General features: G+C 41.3%; 3 protein-coding genes across 7 annotated transcripts in view; 1 reads left to right on the forward strand and 2 right to left on the reverse strand.

The window, feature by feature from the left end:
- Positions 1–150: 150 nt before the first annotated feature.
- Positions 151–2,407, reverse strand: LOC105394292 (COP9 signalosome complex subunit 5). The gene is made up of 6 exons (XM_011566175.3): positions 2,168–2,407; positions 1,956–2,059; positions 1,746–1,876; positions 1,161–1,355; positions 747–1,014; positions 151–371 (listed from the first exon to the last, which is right to left on the reverse strand). Exons 1-6 carry the CDS (start codon positions 2,320–2,322, stop codon positions 178–180), a joined length of 1,047 nt encoding a protein of 348 aa, XP_011564477.1. The 5' UTR covers positions 2,323–2,407; the 3' UTR covers positions 151–177.
- A 963-nt stretch (positions 2,408–3,370) lies between these two features.
- Positions 3,371–5,634, forward strand: LOC105394282 (X-box-binding protein 1). Its single transcript, XM_011566164.3, has 3 exons — positions 3,371–3,708; positions 4,076–4,483; positions 4,853–5,634. Exons 1-3 carry the CDS (start codon positions 3,572–3,574, stop codon positions 4,947–4,949), a joined length of 642 nt encoding a protein of 213 aa, XP_011564466.3. The 5' UTR covers positions 3,371–3,571; the 3' UTR covers positions 4,950–5,634.
- Positions 5,635–8,095: 2,461 nt separating this feature from the next.
- Positions 8,096–15,103, reverse strand: part of LOC105394261 (paxillin) — a 51,771-nt gene continuing 44,763 nt past the window's right edge. For 4 of the 5 annotated variants that reach the window (XM_038118129.2, XM_038118127.2, XM_038118125.2 and 1 more), the window contains exons 5-9: positions 12,873–13,074; positions 11,705–11,908; positions 11,451–11,624; positions 11,084–11,314; positions 8,096–8,664 (exon numbers count right to left, since the gene is read on the reverse strand). In XM_038118129.2, the coding sequence (XP_037974057.2) occupies positions 8,398–8,664; positions 11,084–11,314; positions 11,451–11,624; positions 11,705–11,908; positions 12,873–13,074 (1,078 nt within the window). In that variant the 3' untranslated portion in view covers positions 8,096–8,397. Of the gene's footprint in view, positions 8,665–10,542; positions 10,894–11,083; positions 11,315–11,450; positions 11,625–11,704; positions 11,909–12,872; positions 13,075–15,103 lie in introns of those variants that run through there. The other variant, XM_038118128.2, reaches the window with a different exon arrangement.

Consider the following 15,103-nt stretch of genomic DNA (forward strand, 5'->3'; position numbering starts at 1 on the left):
CATATAGAGCGAGGTGTTGAGTGCAAAAGTGGGGTAATTCACAATTTTGATGAACAGGAGTTTCTACCGCAGCAGTCTGAGACTTCACCTGTGTTGTTGACATATACACCACTTTGGCGCTCAACTCCTAATATAAAAGACTCGAACGTTTCCCCTTTACTATCACTATCAGTTGGCCTACTCAATCATAGGCGTAGAGGTAGTAGGCCGTCCGCTCACACTATTGAACAGGCGGTCCTTGATCATCTGCGCCATGAGTCCGTGGATGACCTCGATGGTGGTCTTGCATGCGTCCTTGGTGGCCTTGCCCAGCTTGTCCTCCGTGCGCTTCTCGTGCGGATCCGCGCCGGCTACTATGAAGCCGCCGCGACCTAGACAAACGTACAAATTGATGTTAGGTGTGCAAGATTCTTTATAAAAGCAAGCCTGCATTGTATAATACAAACAGTAAGCATAAAACAGTGTTGATAATCTGAGTTACATTACGTTGTAATAGCCGTGAAAAAGACGGAATATGGAAATAGCGGAATGGTGGATGACATAATAATATGCTGTCTCATTCTAATCATAGGTCTCTCAATACTCCTTCCTACTCCCACTGATGAAACGGCGGCCATAAAACCTAAGGAACCGCCACTTTTATTAGTAAGACCTACTTGCAGAGTTGCAGATATTTTTGTTTCCCTCATGATGTAATGGCACATTGAGAGGAACAGAAACTAAAATTTGCCATACACAACACTTACCAAGAGACACTTCACTCTGCTCCAACTTGTCCGATAGATCAAAAATCTGTCCAGTAGTGTAGTCAGCATTTGTGATGAGACTGGAGCTGCTCAGAGTATTCACCCAGTACTTGTTCCACAGTGAGTCGAGCAGTCTCCGGTCCATTGAAGACTTGAAGTAGGAGACCTCTAGGGAGTAATACTGCTTGCAGTGGACTCCAAAGTCCTCGATCTTGTTCAGAGGGATAGTCTGGTATTCTGAGGGCTCTTCGTTGGCTGGTTTGTATCCCTAAAAGGTAATAGGTGTACATTGTTTAATTTGTAAAAGCATTATTGTACATCTACATAAGAACAAAAGGATTATAAGGTGATTATACATTCAGCTAAGCAATATTGTTTTAACCATAACCTAGTTGAAAAGATACAATCACTTACTTTAGGATAAGTCCTAAATGCTCCAAGGCAGACCTTCCCAGCAGAGATGGTTCTGACGGGGTCGATGACTATGGCCACAAAAGGTTCCTGGAAGTTCTGGTTCAGCATCTGAGTGGACACGTCAATGCCGGACAGCCAGCAGCCGTAGCCTGGGTGGCTGTGGTACCAACCTATGGCATTCTCGTGGCGGCCAACCTGCATGTAAGTAGTTGAAAGGCATGATTAGGAATAAATAATAATATATGAATTTTAAAAATATTTGTGTTTCACTTTTGTCTTATGATTTCAAAAACTTATACCACATTATTTCAGTGACATAGTGATATCAGAAGAAGAATCAGTAACTGTAGAGATAAGGAAATAAGGTTGACAGATACATGTGCATGCAGATCCAGTCACCATAGTTGCTGAGGACAGAGTGTTATGCTAGTCTTCAGAGGCAGTTTTTTAGCATTTGAATCTGACCATTAAATTGACAACTCATTTCATCTGGATACTGGTCTTATCTTCTCCTATCTACAATAAAAAGAGTGACCATGCATGATGCTTTGTCTAAGATACAAATAAAGTATGTTAATTGTTCACCTGTTTGGCAGCCTCAATGTAGGCTGTCATGTATTCATAAGCTTGTGCTTGGGCATTCACTCGCGTCTCTGTTCCTTCTACTGGCAGAGCAAATGAGTCCATCACCAGCATAGTGTTTGCATCCACTTTACCTGGAACCCAAGAGAAGAATCATGAAATATTTTGGAAAATCATAAAAGATCTACCTCCAAGTTAAGACATTGAACTCACCTAGCAGCAGCCCCATCACTTCAAGTGTACCACCTGACCTGGCGTGCATGACCATCTTCAAAAGAGCTAGCGCTGATATTTTGATATCCTTGAAAAAGTGGGGACTGAAAAAGAAAGGTTACTTTATACTATGCATTATGTTTATTTAGGTAACAAACACTGTGGATAGTTACATGTACTCAGTATAGTAGTTAGAACTATGTAAAACTCACTCTTTTTCCCATGGTTTAGCAGCAAGAATGTCTTGTTGTTGTTTTTTGTCGTAACGATAAATATCATCAACACTAGATACGGTGTCTATGTTATTTGCCATAATCCATGTCTTCTGGGCTACCGTGGACTGTGAATCAGCACTAGTTGATGCCATTTTTTCTCACTAAGATTTTTTTATAATTAATAAACTCTACTTTTCTTTCTTCTTACTTTTAAATCCAACCAAACCAAACCAAATCCCAAAATCGAAGAATTCGGAGATGATGAGGTTCTCTATCTGACAGATTGACAGATGTCAACTCTGTCATCCGTGACATCCGTCAGCTTCTATTTCGTGGTCAATATCACTTTGTCATCTGTGTACCTAAGATTAAACCTTAGAATAATAAAGTTGTTAAAGTTCTCGAGTGGAGTACAGACACAGTGGAGAACACAAACATGCAAACAAAAAGTAAGATAGCATGAGCCGCCCTCCTCGCTCTACCGGAGAAGACTGGTTGTGGCTGGAGCAGAAATCTGAGGGCATATTGTTCTGGCGCTCTTTGGAAGAAGCCGAGGCCGAGGCCTATGTTTAGGGCGGGATACGGGCTCCGTTCTACAAGTGCTATACAAAACAAGAAACAAGAATAGACTTCAAGTTCTCTAATCAAGAAAAGAGTAAATGAGTGTATCGCAACCATTGACAAAAGAATAAAGAGGACTTGGCATAAAAATCGGTACTTAAAAATATATCGTCGTCTCTATTTAACTTATTGGTGTTATCGTACGTAAAAAAGGACAACAGTAGTTTTGTCTTTGCCTAAAATTACAACATTGCGATCGGTCGCCATGTTGATTGACCAAGATTGACATCCAAACACAAGGTACTTCAGCTGTCAAACAATTTGTTTGTTTACATTTTTCAAGAAAAAAGCCGCCATTTTAATTGACACCAAAGTTTAGGTAAGCGCCAGTAAGCGCATTTTTTTCGTTGATATGGCATGTCCTCTCGCAACGCGTGCCTGTTATTATTCTGAGTTAGTGACAGTGAGATGTGTCATGTGATGACGTCACAATGTCAAATGAATTGAATTTGTCTGTTTCATTCTAACCTAAGCGTTTTTATGCCTCATCTCTTTCTAACACTTAAGTTATGCTCCGCCCACTCTCGATATCGGACCAATAGGAAAACTCCACATAGACGAGTTTTCGAGAAACCCCACAAAAATTACTTGAAGCTTTTGAAATGTACGACGCGGACGTTTATTGTAATTTCAACACGAAGTTATATTTACGGGCAGTGCTCTAACAATTCTTCACATGAGGAAGATAATTCAGCATAGTATGCTATCGTGAAGTAATCAAGCTTCTGAAGTTGTGGAGTGGCGGTGTTTAAAAAAAGTGTTGTTTATCATCGATCAAAAATGAGTGGTCCGATCATCATCACCGTTCCCAACAGCTACCTGGCTGCGGAGGAGGAGGAGCTGCAGCTAGGCTCCCCCATGCCGTCCCGGAAGCGGAAACTGGACCATCTGTCATGGGAGGAGAAGATGCAGAGGAAGTGAGTGATTCATTTGTTGTGTGCTTGCGTGTCACCCGCGTTGTGCTAGCTAGCGGTATTGCACTGGAACTTTCCGGCCAACGAACTGTTGGGCAATTACTGCCGGCGTCATGACGAATTTTCTGACCTCTTTTGGCGATATGATGCAATGTTGCAGTAAATTTTTGTCATTGTTATTTTTTTATTTCATAAGATTTGCTTGTATCCAATATTAATTATGATGCTAAGTGAAGAATGTATGAAACAGAAGCTAACAATTATAACACTTGCCCCAAACAATACTCAATAACCAAAACAGGGGAGTTGCCTCTTCCTGTTAAATTTTAGAATATTTTGATATTTCATGAATGCCTCATTTACCCCACAGGAAGCTCAAGAACCGTGTGGCGGCGCAGACCTCGCGCGACCGCAAGAAGGCCAAGATGGACGAGATGGAGCACCGCATCCAACACCTTGAGGATGTGAACGAGCGCCTCGTCGGCGAGGTGGAGAGCCTCAAGGCTCTGAACGAGAGATTACTGGGAGAGAACACGTCGTTGCGAGAGGCAGCGGCGCGGCGCGTCCCGGAGGCCCAGCGACCAGCAGCGTCGAGCCCTCAGCAGCAGGAGGGGCCTCCGGGGGCGCTCCGCGCGGCCCGCCTACTCATAGCGATGTGTCTCCTCTCGCAGACATCCTCGCCCACCTCCAGTCTGACGAGTACCTCGATACCCTCAATCAACTTGCAGAGTCCCTCCTCCAAGAAATTGATTCAGGCAATCCGGGACCGCCTTCAGAAGTAAGTATAAATTTTTATCTTGTAACTCTAGTTTAGTTACATTACATAAACAGGAAAATGCCATACATATTACATAGTGGATGTCCTATATTGTTAATCTAACTGAGTGGCTGATGCAATATTTTGTACTTGTTTCATCATACTCTAAACCTCCATACTCATCATTATTGCCTAATAATTCAGAGATTACAATCTAAATTGAAAAAACTTTCAGGTATATATTATAATTATCTAGCCAGTAATGTTTTTTTAAATCATATTTCTCGAAATTACTTAATTATTTACAAAGTCAATTCGAAAATATGATTTGAAATCATAATGAAAACCAGCCATCAAACAAAACTTAACACAAATGTTCTATTGTTGCAGGGCCCAGCCGAAGGGCAACCTGGACAGTGTGCTGAAGGAGCTGAAGTGGTGGGGCCCGCAGCAGAGCACCTGGAACCCCGTGGAGGTGCAGGCGTGAGCAAGCACGACGTCGACAGAATACTGGCGCAACACTCATACGCACATCCCTACACTGAAGCCTTAGAAACGAAATCAAAACCAGTGAGCGAGGAAGCCACAGTCAACAATGACAAGGGAGACATCTTCTACGCCAATTGTGATGAGGAGAACGACTGTGTGACCATCGAGGTGCCCTGCGAGGACCAGGTGGTTGAGGAAGTGAAGGCTGTGGAGGAAGTGACGCCTATCTCCATAGTGACGGACTTTAACTTGACGGAGGAGTATCCAGAGCTCACATTTGACAAGGAGATGCAGTTGCTGTCTCCCATGAGCCTGTCTCCCAACAAGGACAACCTATCGGTGTCTCCCTCCCACACATCTATCTCGGACTTTGGCTACGAGTCGCTCGGCTCCCCTCTCAGTGAAAGTGAATCGATGGACTTGTCAGATTTCTGGTGCGACTCGTTTACAGAGCTGTTCCCTGGATTAGTCTGAGCTGACTCAGGGAGCGGTTCTGAATCCACCCCACCAAAGACTGACTAGTTGATAAATTCCGGTTAAGATTAAGTTTGAAATTAATTTTATTTATGTAAGTTATTATTATTGATCAATGACAAAGTTTTATGTAAGATTTAATATATTATGAGTTAGTCTTTAAGTATAGGGATGATGTATAATCAGTGTAATAAACAGTTTCTCGTCGATTTTCTGTTTTTTTTTTATCATCAGACCGTAGTCATCGACTGCTGGACATAGGCCTCTCCCTAAGGTCTAAGGTTTAGTTTATAAAATCTGCGAATTAGTTTTAGTTAGATTTCTCTTCAATTTTGAGTTATAAGGTTTTCCCGTGGGAATTCTGGGATAAGAACTAAGCTTGATAGCTTTATTAGTGTGCCATACTATGGACCATAGAACAAAACGCGGACTCGGATGTTATTCAATGGTAAGCCTGGTAAGGTAACTAAGGAATAATGGTGGTGGGTAAAAAATAAAAGGTTTTAAAAAACATTAAATATATTTGTTAAAATATTAGATTCAATAAAATCATCCTATTACATAATGTACTAATAGAATTTATGTTATCTATTGTGCTTTATTTCAGTGAATGTCTGATTCACGAAACAGTTATTTGTAAGAGATACGCTTCCGTACCAATGTACCTATCCGGTATCTTATATTTTATGAAGAAAGTAGATTATTAACAATGTCGCCAAACTCTACACCAATTTGCGTTAATCGCTATCGATCTTATCTCACCAGCAATTTCATAATAACCACCTTTAACAAACTTTTTTACGATTTGGCACATGAAAGTAATTATAATTCGTAACAGTATAGTACTTGATAAAAACTGTAGCAGTAAAAATAATTATAGCGACCGATAACAATAGCAAAACTGTACATACAAACTTATACATCGCCTTTACACTAATGGAAGATTTATTAAAAAAAACCTAAGGTACAATTTAATTAAAGACATGAAACAGTAAAGTATTAACAATATTGAATCTAACTATACAAGAAGCGAGATTAATGAGAAATGCATTAATGTAAATTAATTAGAATACAAGCATATCAATTTGTTACCCTAAGTACGACTTAGATCTTATTAATTTCGAATTATTTAATATTCACAATCACAATACCAAATTATCTTATCTACATAATCAAAATACAATAATAATACACAACAGCGTCTGGGACGTCTGTATTACTGATCGACTTAAAAATTTGTTATGTCTAACAAAACATCTAGGTACCTATATTATACATATCTCTTCTATTTATTTAACTTCAACGACCTAAAGTTTTAAAGGCAGGTGGAGGTGGGTTACCTAGATTTACATAATATTTCTGTAGACTGTTTCAATATAAAATGGGTAAGTAATACGAGGTATAAAAACGCATGGTATAACATTCACAAGGTATACGCCCATATGATATAAATTTATTAAGTATAACGATCACTGTGCATAACAAACGAAAGGCATAATTACTAAATACATAATTTTGTAAAGAATAACGTTCAAAAAGTATAATTTCAATTGATATATCGATTAAAATATATAACGTTTATAACATATATTGTTCACCGTATATAATAACATTATGTATAATGAACAAAAAAATATATTATTATTGGAGCTATGTTGGGAGACGCTCCGCTCCGCTTCGCTGCGCTCCGCTTTGCTTTTAACGAACATGTGCACCTAACACGCTCCTCCTCGCTTTGCTCGTCGTCGCACCTATCTTTAGGTTTTGGTGCTAGGGGGTTTGACGGCGTTGGGTAATTAAACACAGATTATGCGATATGAGAAGAACTTTATACAAAATTATAGTATATATTTTAATTGATATACGTAATGTATGTTATACGAATCGATATTAGTCCTCGTGAGTGTTAGTTATTTTGATATTATATGAAATGTACGATATACCAATTGAATCTTATACCTTATGAAAATATAGATTTTGTTGTTATACGTAACGTTCATTATATGTTGTGAACGTTATTAATGTGAAATTATACATTTCGTTTTTATACGTCGCAATACGCACCCATATAAAATGACACCGTACGCTATAAATGACATCATGTACCTACTTATTATACACCTATATTTCAATGTAGGTATTAGAATCACTTGTACCTTTCAGATATCAATATTTAAAAAGCCAATTGTGTCTTGAAGGCCATTGCTTCAACTTGCCAGTAATGTATTGAATTGCAGAGAAATATGAAAAACATACCTACATAAGTAATCAACCTTTTCTAGAACATTTCAGGGTCTTTTACGTAAATACAATACAATACAAAGTAGAAAGTAATTGTGGCAGTGGAGTATTTTGTTGCTAATCGTGACATTCTTATCAGGATTCATGCCACATTAATTCATGTTGGACTCGGTCATTTAGATAAGGATATCAGGCAAAATGAATAGATTTGTGGAATTCGTTTTTAGTCTATAATTACGAAAAATAAAAAAGAGTTAAAAGTTAGGCCGTGATTCAGTTGAAAAATCAATAAAATCAACAGCGCCATCTAGTTATTAACAGGCGTACTGACCTATCTGATGCAATATTCACAAACTAACGCAGAACGTTATCTATGATGCTGATGGTTTTTCCGTATGATTTATCAAAAATTTCTATTTTTTTGCACAAACAAATAGAAATTAAGAATTCAACATTATTTAATTGACATAGAAGTCAGTGATCTAGCAAGCAACATTTAGCTACTTCCATTTTTCTTTTATTATGGCTCAATGGTGGAACCTATTCGTTTATGAAACTGTGATACTTATAGCATTTAATTAATAATATGAACATTTTTCATTTACAATCTACTCAATCTGCATCATAAGATAAACTTCCAGAATAAAACAGCTTCTGTTAAGAAGCTGTTAATTGTAACAATACAATTCGATCCCATCACGTCACAGAAACATTAAATTTGAACTCACAAACTAACCAAACAGCTTCTCAAAACAAGTATGACAATACGGCTTGTCATTCTGCTCTTTAAACGTGCCCTTATTCAGTTGCCTAAGACAGAAGGCGCACACAAAATGTTCCGGGTGGAACTTCCTAAACATGGCGGTGATGCACCGGCCGGCGATGGGCTTGTGGCAGCCGGCGCAGAGGGACCCTCGCTTGCCGTGGTAGTGGACTTCGCAGTAGGGTTGACCCTCGTGCTCGAAGAATGAGCCTCCGTGGAAGGGCTCTCGGCACTCCTGGAAGCAGAAAGGAGGTTGTGATTGTGAGGATTAGACTTAAAAGTTCTTCGGGGTTGACAAAGGAGGTCTAAAGTAACAAGTTTTTATATATATTTTGTTTCGGCTAGGGTTGGCTGGAAGAAATTGCTTATTGGCAATGGCCTTTGTGTAATTCTTACTTTTTCTGTCTTCATGTTTTTGTCTTTGTTTTGTGTAAGTATACAATAAAGTGTCTATAAATAAATATAAATAAATAAAGTGTGTACCTAATCTAGATATAAATGATATAAATCATTATCGTAAGTCGTGCTATTTTTTTACTCCCTTAAGGTACACTTGTTCCTTTTGACTTCCTTAGAGAATAACACTTTAAGACCCACGTGCAAACTGCAAATCTCGATAGTAAAACGAAGTTTACATTAAACTGCTCAGCTGCAACTGTGTCACATAAATCACTGCAAGTTTGTAAACAAATAACTATTTTAATACACAGCAAGGTTGCAGTGTCGAAGGGAAATATTTATTATTAATAATTTCAGTGTACATCGTTATAATAGTGTATAAAGGTCATACTAATAAAGTTATTAGTTTGCCCTTATTTCTATTGGAAAATAGATAAACCAAGAAACACAGGATAAAGCGATAACTTATGTATGAGTTATTTTTATGTGTCTTCTTTTTTTAAGAATTTACTTGATGCAGAAATCATTATGCAGGTGTTTAACTGTAAAGCGATAACATACTAGACAAACCTAATACCATAGACGAATACACTAATACCCCCTTATTCATAGAGAAGTTACAGAACGTTTTAACTAATAAACTGTTTTGTCCCTCTCTGTCAAAGAATAAATTGTTGTTTGTCGGAGAGGGACAAAACAGTTTATTAGTTAAAACGTATTGTAACTTTTCTATGAATAAGGGGGTTAGTCTATGCTAATACGGGTTGGGCGACTAATGTCTACATGGAATAATGACGAAGTAATACCGATCTACATCCGTTGAACAAAAGGTAGGTGAACCAATGATAGTGGCTTTTACAATGACTGAGTAGGTACTTTTTAAGGGCTTTATGGGCTAGTTTTTGACTTGCGTAACTCTCCCTAAACGTGAACGCTGAATGAGTCTCAATCAGCTTAACTTTACTTTTTCAGGTGTGATGGATATGACAATATACATGTATTTGTGCCTGTTCGAGCCTCGAAATTTTAATTATTGTATGTATTTGATTCGATAAGATTAATATTTAATGTTGCTGGCTTGTTTCCACAGCACTGTCCAATTATGAAGACTAATGAGAAAACGTGTCTCCAACGAAAGTTACAGTTTCGTACTATTCCGTTGACACTGACCCATTTAATTTATTGGGACAAGTGAAGATAATCGCATTAAAATATGGCAGTTGAACTAGATTAGTACCTACATCAGTGTCATCACCTAGTATACTCAGACTCGAGACAAACGAATTATCCAACTTCTCTTAATTAGCTCTAAGCTCCTGAGTGAGTAAACAAACTTAGTCAATGAAAGTAGGTAGGTAGCCGGGATTGGGTCGACAACAGTGTATTAATACGCTCGATAAAGTTTAGAAATAGCTTTTAATTCTGGCCGTAAACAAAGCGACAGGCGGGCGGCAGACGCGGTGACGTCAGCACGGGTATATTTATAAATAGTTACGTGGCCACCGCAGTCGCGGGAAACCCTATCCACCACACTTGACCCCGTACCCTGCGGGTAAACCCTGGGTCAGCTTTACCCACGTCCTTGCGGCCGTGTAGTAAACCGAAGGGTTATTGTCTCGGGCGACCTTGACAGCAGCTGTCACAGAGGGCGCCACCGCCCGAGACAGTTACCTTCAAATTATTGTTTTGTTGATTTTTATTTGTTTTGTTTTTGTTTTTTTTTCATTTTTGTTCTCTTTATTGTATACAAATCTTAACAGTAACATTACAAAAATATACAAGATTAATCCCTATCATTATTAGGTACGCGAGGAAGTGTGTTTCCTAATCTGTGTGTGTGTGTGTGTTTCGTAAGAATAACATCTGTGTATCGCATCATCATTCATTCCGTCATCTCATAGCCGCAGTTCGCGGCGCATAGCTGAAAAGAGAATAGGGAGGGGCATCCATTTGGGGGGGCATTCCGTGTCATCTACTCGTCGTCTTCAACCCCGACGCACTTCGGGCAGACCGGCTTCCCTTCCATGGCGTAGAAGGACTTGCCCTTCACTGGTATGGAGCAATCCTGTGATATCAAAATTTAGTTTTAGCATTTCGTCCCGATTTAAAACGTTTTCCGCGACGTTTAAAATCGGGACTGATTTACATACTTTACCTGGCATTTAAGTATTAGCCATCTGCAAACTCTTACCTATTTACCTGCCACTGCTAACACCGCGAGACCTAGAGATATAAGACATAAAGTTACAACTAACCCTGCAAACGAAGCAGTCAGGGTGCCACTGCGTGTTGAGCGCCGAGATGTAGTTCTCCATGATGGGCTTGTTGCAGCCGCCGCACTTCGGCGCGAACATGTCGAAGTAGTCGTTGCGGCAGTACGGCTTCCCATCCCTCTCGTGGAACCCTTCTTCACCGAACTGCTGACCGCATTGAGCGCAGAAGAAGTGCTCAGTGTGCCACGTCTTCTCGAGCGCCGTCACGCATTTCTGCAAAGCGGAATCAGACTTGAGCGTTAAAAAACAACCGCCTCGAAACCAAGAAAACCGTAAAGCCTTGTATCCACTTGAGCATGCTCATTCGCCCGAGCATGCTCAAGTGGATGGCTTAAGAAGAGGCACTGACGTCGAGGATGGGTCCGTTGCAGTAGGCGCAGCGCGGCGAGAACAGGTTGTGGTAGTCGGGCTCGCAGTACGGGCGGCCGTCGCGCTCGAAGAAGTTCCTCGTGCCGAGCTCCTGCGTGCAGTGCGCGCACGTGAAGTGCTCCGGGTGCCACGTGCGGCCCAGCGCCGTGATCACCTGCAACACCGACAAACGTCACTTGCAAGTCCCGAGGCACAGAGTAGCCGACAAATCCAATAGTAAGAAGCGGTGTCCACCTGTCCGACGATCGGCTTCTCGCAAGCGTTGCAGCATCCCTTCTGGGGCGTCTGGACTCCTTGGCGGCTCATGTCGGCGCGTAGCGAGCCGAGCATGCGGTCGAGCGAGGCGGGCTCGGGCTGCGAGCGGTAGGTCTCCTGCCAGGCGTGCTGCGAGCGAGTGACGTGCGTGCCGGCGGGGACCACCTCGCCGGAGCTGCTCACCTGCAACCAACAACACCGCTCAGAGACTAGACCACCGTCCGGAGCGAGCGTGCAGGATAGAATGAGTTCCGAAGCGAATGGTTTACGTACTCTAATATTATAAGCTGGCGGCCCCACCACGCCTGTGATGTAACGGGTCTATGTATAGCCGCGCGGGTGCGAGCGGGACGCCGACAGTGCTGGAGTGCGACTCGCGATGTTCTATTTCCAGAGTGGACCAAGAAAGGCGACTAGTAAATATTATAATAAACGGAAAAGCGTGTGCTGTAGTGCAGTGTGCCGAGCGGGCGGCCGCGCGACTGTGGGCCCTGGGGCCGGGGGGCCGTGAGTCAGCAGTCTGTAGCGATCGTCGATCGCCAGTCGATAGCCCGGCTCTCATTCACCAAGCTCATAGGCGATTTTATAACCCCAGGAATACATTTTATTTAGTAAACACGCGTCAGCGTGAAAACGAAAATTTCATCGCTGTAATTAACAAGTGAGGCCTTGGGCCGGTTTGCAGCCAATGTCAAGACTGCTGTCACAACATCTCACTCCGCTATCTGACGGACGTGATCTATTGCGGACTAGTTTGTAAGCTTTCGTCACCATTTCACTCAAGGGACGATGATGTATTAATCTGCATATCTTAGTTTAGTCTAGACAACTCTATTCTATTACAGTATGATAAAGATTTATCTCGGCGCCGTCATAATAAGTCAAAACACCTGAGGTTCAGTCCTAGACCTGAAAGACTTTTTACAAGAACACACACTAATCCTACTAATATTATAAATGCTAAAGTTTGTATGTGTGTATGTTTGTTACCTCTTCATGTCAAAACGGCTGAACCGATTTTACAGAAATTGTGTATGGAGTTAGCTGACACCCTAGATTAACACATAGGCTACTTTTTATCGCAGAATTCCCACAGGGAAACTTTTTAAGGCGGGAACAACCAGTTTACCATAAACTTCACACCTACCTTAAAGTCCGACAACGAAGCCATGAGTTCATCCAGCTCCTTGGTGGCACTAGAAGTGTGGTGCCTCGGCGGCGCGGCGTGCTCGGTGGCCTGCTGGCGCGGCGCCGCCGGCTCCACCACCGTCTCTTGGACCGTCACGGTGACCGTCTTAGTGCCGGGTCGGGGCAGGCTGCCGGAAGAGGGGACCGGCGATGTGGATGACCTGGTGGAGGGTTTAGTTGGTCACGATACCCGTTTTCTAAAACTACGTATTATTTTATAGTGCCTGTCATTCCCGACGACTTGGTCATAAACAACAGGCACTATACCTTCAGTCAGACGGCAGTCTGACATCAGGGATCCATGGAGCAGTGGATCTAGCCGCTGCAGCGTATAGCCACAGTACTCACAAGGAGAGTCGCCTCGGGGTGGTGAGGGTTTAGTTGGTCAGTTGAAGGGGTCGGAGTTTAGGCAGGTTAAACCTTAAGGGGATATATACAAAAGTTGAGGTATGGTGACCGTCTTTAGTGCCAGGCCGGGGTAGGCTGCCGGTCGGCGGCACCGGCAATGTGGAAGATTTGGAATTACCTACGTTCGTTTTGCAGGCTAAAGGTCACACAGTGCTGAAGGGTCTAATCTTAGGGAGTTGATCTTGAGGGGATATACACAAAGTGAGCGAAGTTCACTGCCTACCTTACCGATTATAATGCGCACAAAAGAGCTGCTATTCGTTCTTTGGTGGAGCTGGCGTTTAAAAAGGGCAGCGTTTCCGAGAAGAAGTGTGCCGATGTTTCCCTAAAGCAATGCAGCTTCGCGGGAGGCAGCATTTAGGCTAACAGCAGCATGCCATAGATTGACTCCACAGTATTATTATTGTGTCGTCCAGTAAAATATACCTAACATCCTAAATCAAATCCTCTAAGACCTCCAGCCGACACATTTACGCCTGAATACGGACATCTATTTCAGTTGGCCATTCCGTCGCTGTCCCAATTAATAAAACGTCTCCTAAATTATCCGGCACAAGCGTCTATGTCTCTAGTAACTAATGAGAGAGCGTAAATAATGCGCAAGCGCACGGCGCAGCGTCTAGAGCGGACAGGTGGGGTGTAGCCGGTAAACACCAATTACAGCCCGCGATGGCGAAAATTAATGGCTGCTCTTGCGCGCGCGCAGCCAAAAACAATTACGCTCAACACACGCCTGATTAGTATGTAAGCGCAAACAATAAATTTCGCTACAAGGCCCTTCCAACCGGATATTTTTTTTAATGGAAAATACGTAATTAATTGGATCTTTTTAATCTGAATGATAACGATATGAAATTAATCTGTGTTAATCTTTGGCCTTGAAAATGCTTCGTAAGTAGAGTTTATTTTTATTTTGGAGGGCGAACGGGTTTATAATAAAAGTGTGAGTTGAGTAGGCCAGCGGAAATGGGTTCCATCCATCGCTCTGGAAAGAGGGAATTTTTAAAACTGATATTGCGATTATAATTTCGCAGGCTATTTAATTTTTGCAACGTAACAACTTGACAATACATTCGAAGGTTCGATTCGTATCTAACACATTTCAAACGTATGATATATTTAATGTCGCTACTGATCGGTACAGAAGCTGGAATCTCGTTTTCATACAAGCGATCCAATCGAACTGCAAATCGACAAGTGTCAAATCTGTGATCGGTACACTGATATTTGAAAACATTTACCTAATAGAAAATTACCTGAGTACGGAAAACAATGCCACATTTATGATTTATGAAAACATTAACATTACCGTACCTATTCCTCTCAAAGAAAGTAACCAACGGAACCCTTAAAATATTGATACAAACAACTGGGTAGGTAAATAGGTACTTCAGTTTTCTTGGCAGAAATATCACTTCCTGAGCCAAAAGTTTAAAAACATTGTAGTACCAAATGACTGGCATTTAATATTAGATGTTATGAAAGCTTCAGTAGAACTCTTTGAAATAGATTCAGGAAACCATACAGGTGTCTTTATAGTATAAAGTAGGTACTTTTCTTGTCATAAAAAAGTCACTACAGACATTGTTTATGCTGTAGTGTGTGGGAAAAATTTGCTCACAAATCTTTCTTCACTTTGTATATGATGCCCTACGTTTAAAGCCGCTGAAATTATCAATGCTAGAAGTTTAGTAATGTCTCCTGAAATTATAAATGAATGGACTAGCTGACCTATGTTTACAGAATACAGCCATTAGCAAGCCGAATGGGGCTCTAAAGGAA

This window comes from Plutella xylostella, chromosome 10, assembly GCF_932276165.1.
Source record: "Plutella xylostella chromosome 10, ilPluXylo3.1, whole genome shotgun sequence".
Taxonomy (NCBI): Eukaryota; Metazoa; Arthropoda; class Insecta; order Lepidoptera; family Plutellidae; genus Plutella; species Plutella xylostella.

Excerpts from the sequence above, each read along its gene's own strand:
- LOC105394292 (XM_011566175.3), bottom strand. The coding sequence starts at position 2,322 with ATGGCATCAACTAGTGCTGATTCACAGTCCACGGTAGCCCAGAAGACA. Across the intron at positions 1,877-1,955 it reads AGTGATGGGGCTGCTGCTAG|GTAAAGTGGATGCAAACACT; the intron begins GTGAGTTCAATG and ends CTTGGGTTCCAG. Across the intron at positions 1,356-1,745 it reads ACATTGAGGCTGCCAAACAG|GTTGGCCGCCACGAGAATGC; the intron begins GTGAACAATTAA and ends ACTTACATGCAG.
- LOC105394282 (XM_011566164.3), top strand. The coding sequence starts at position 3,572 with ATGAGTGGTCCGATCATCATCACCGTTCCCAACAGCTACCTGGCTGCG. Across the intron at positions 3,709-4,075 it reads GAGGAGAAGATGCAGAGGAA|GAAGCTCAAGAACCGTGTGG; the intron begins GTGAGTGATTCA and ends TTTACCCCACAG. Across the intron at positions 4,484-4,852 it reads ATCCGGGACCGCCTTCAGAA|GGCCCAGCCGAAGGGCAACC; the intron begins GTAAGTATAAAT and ends CTATTGTTGCAG.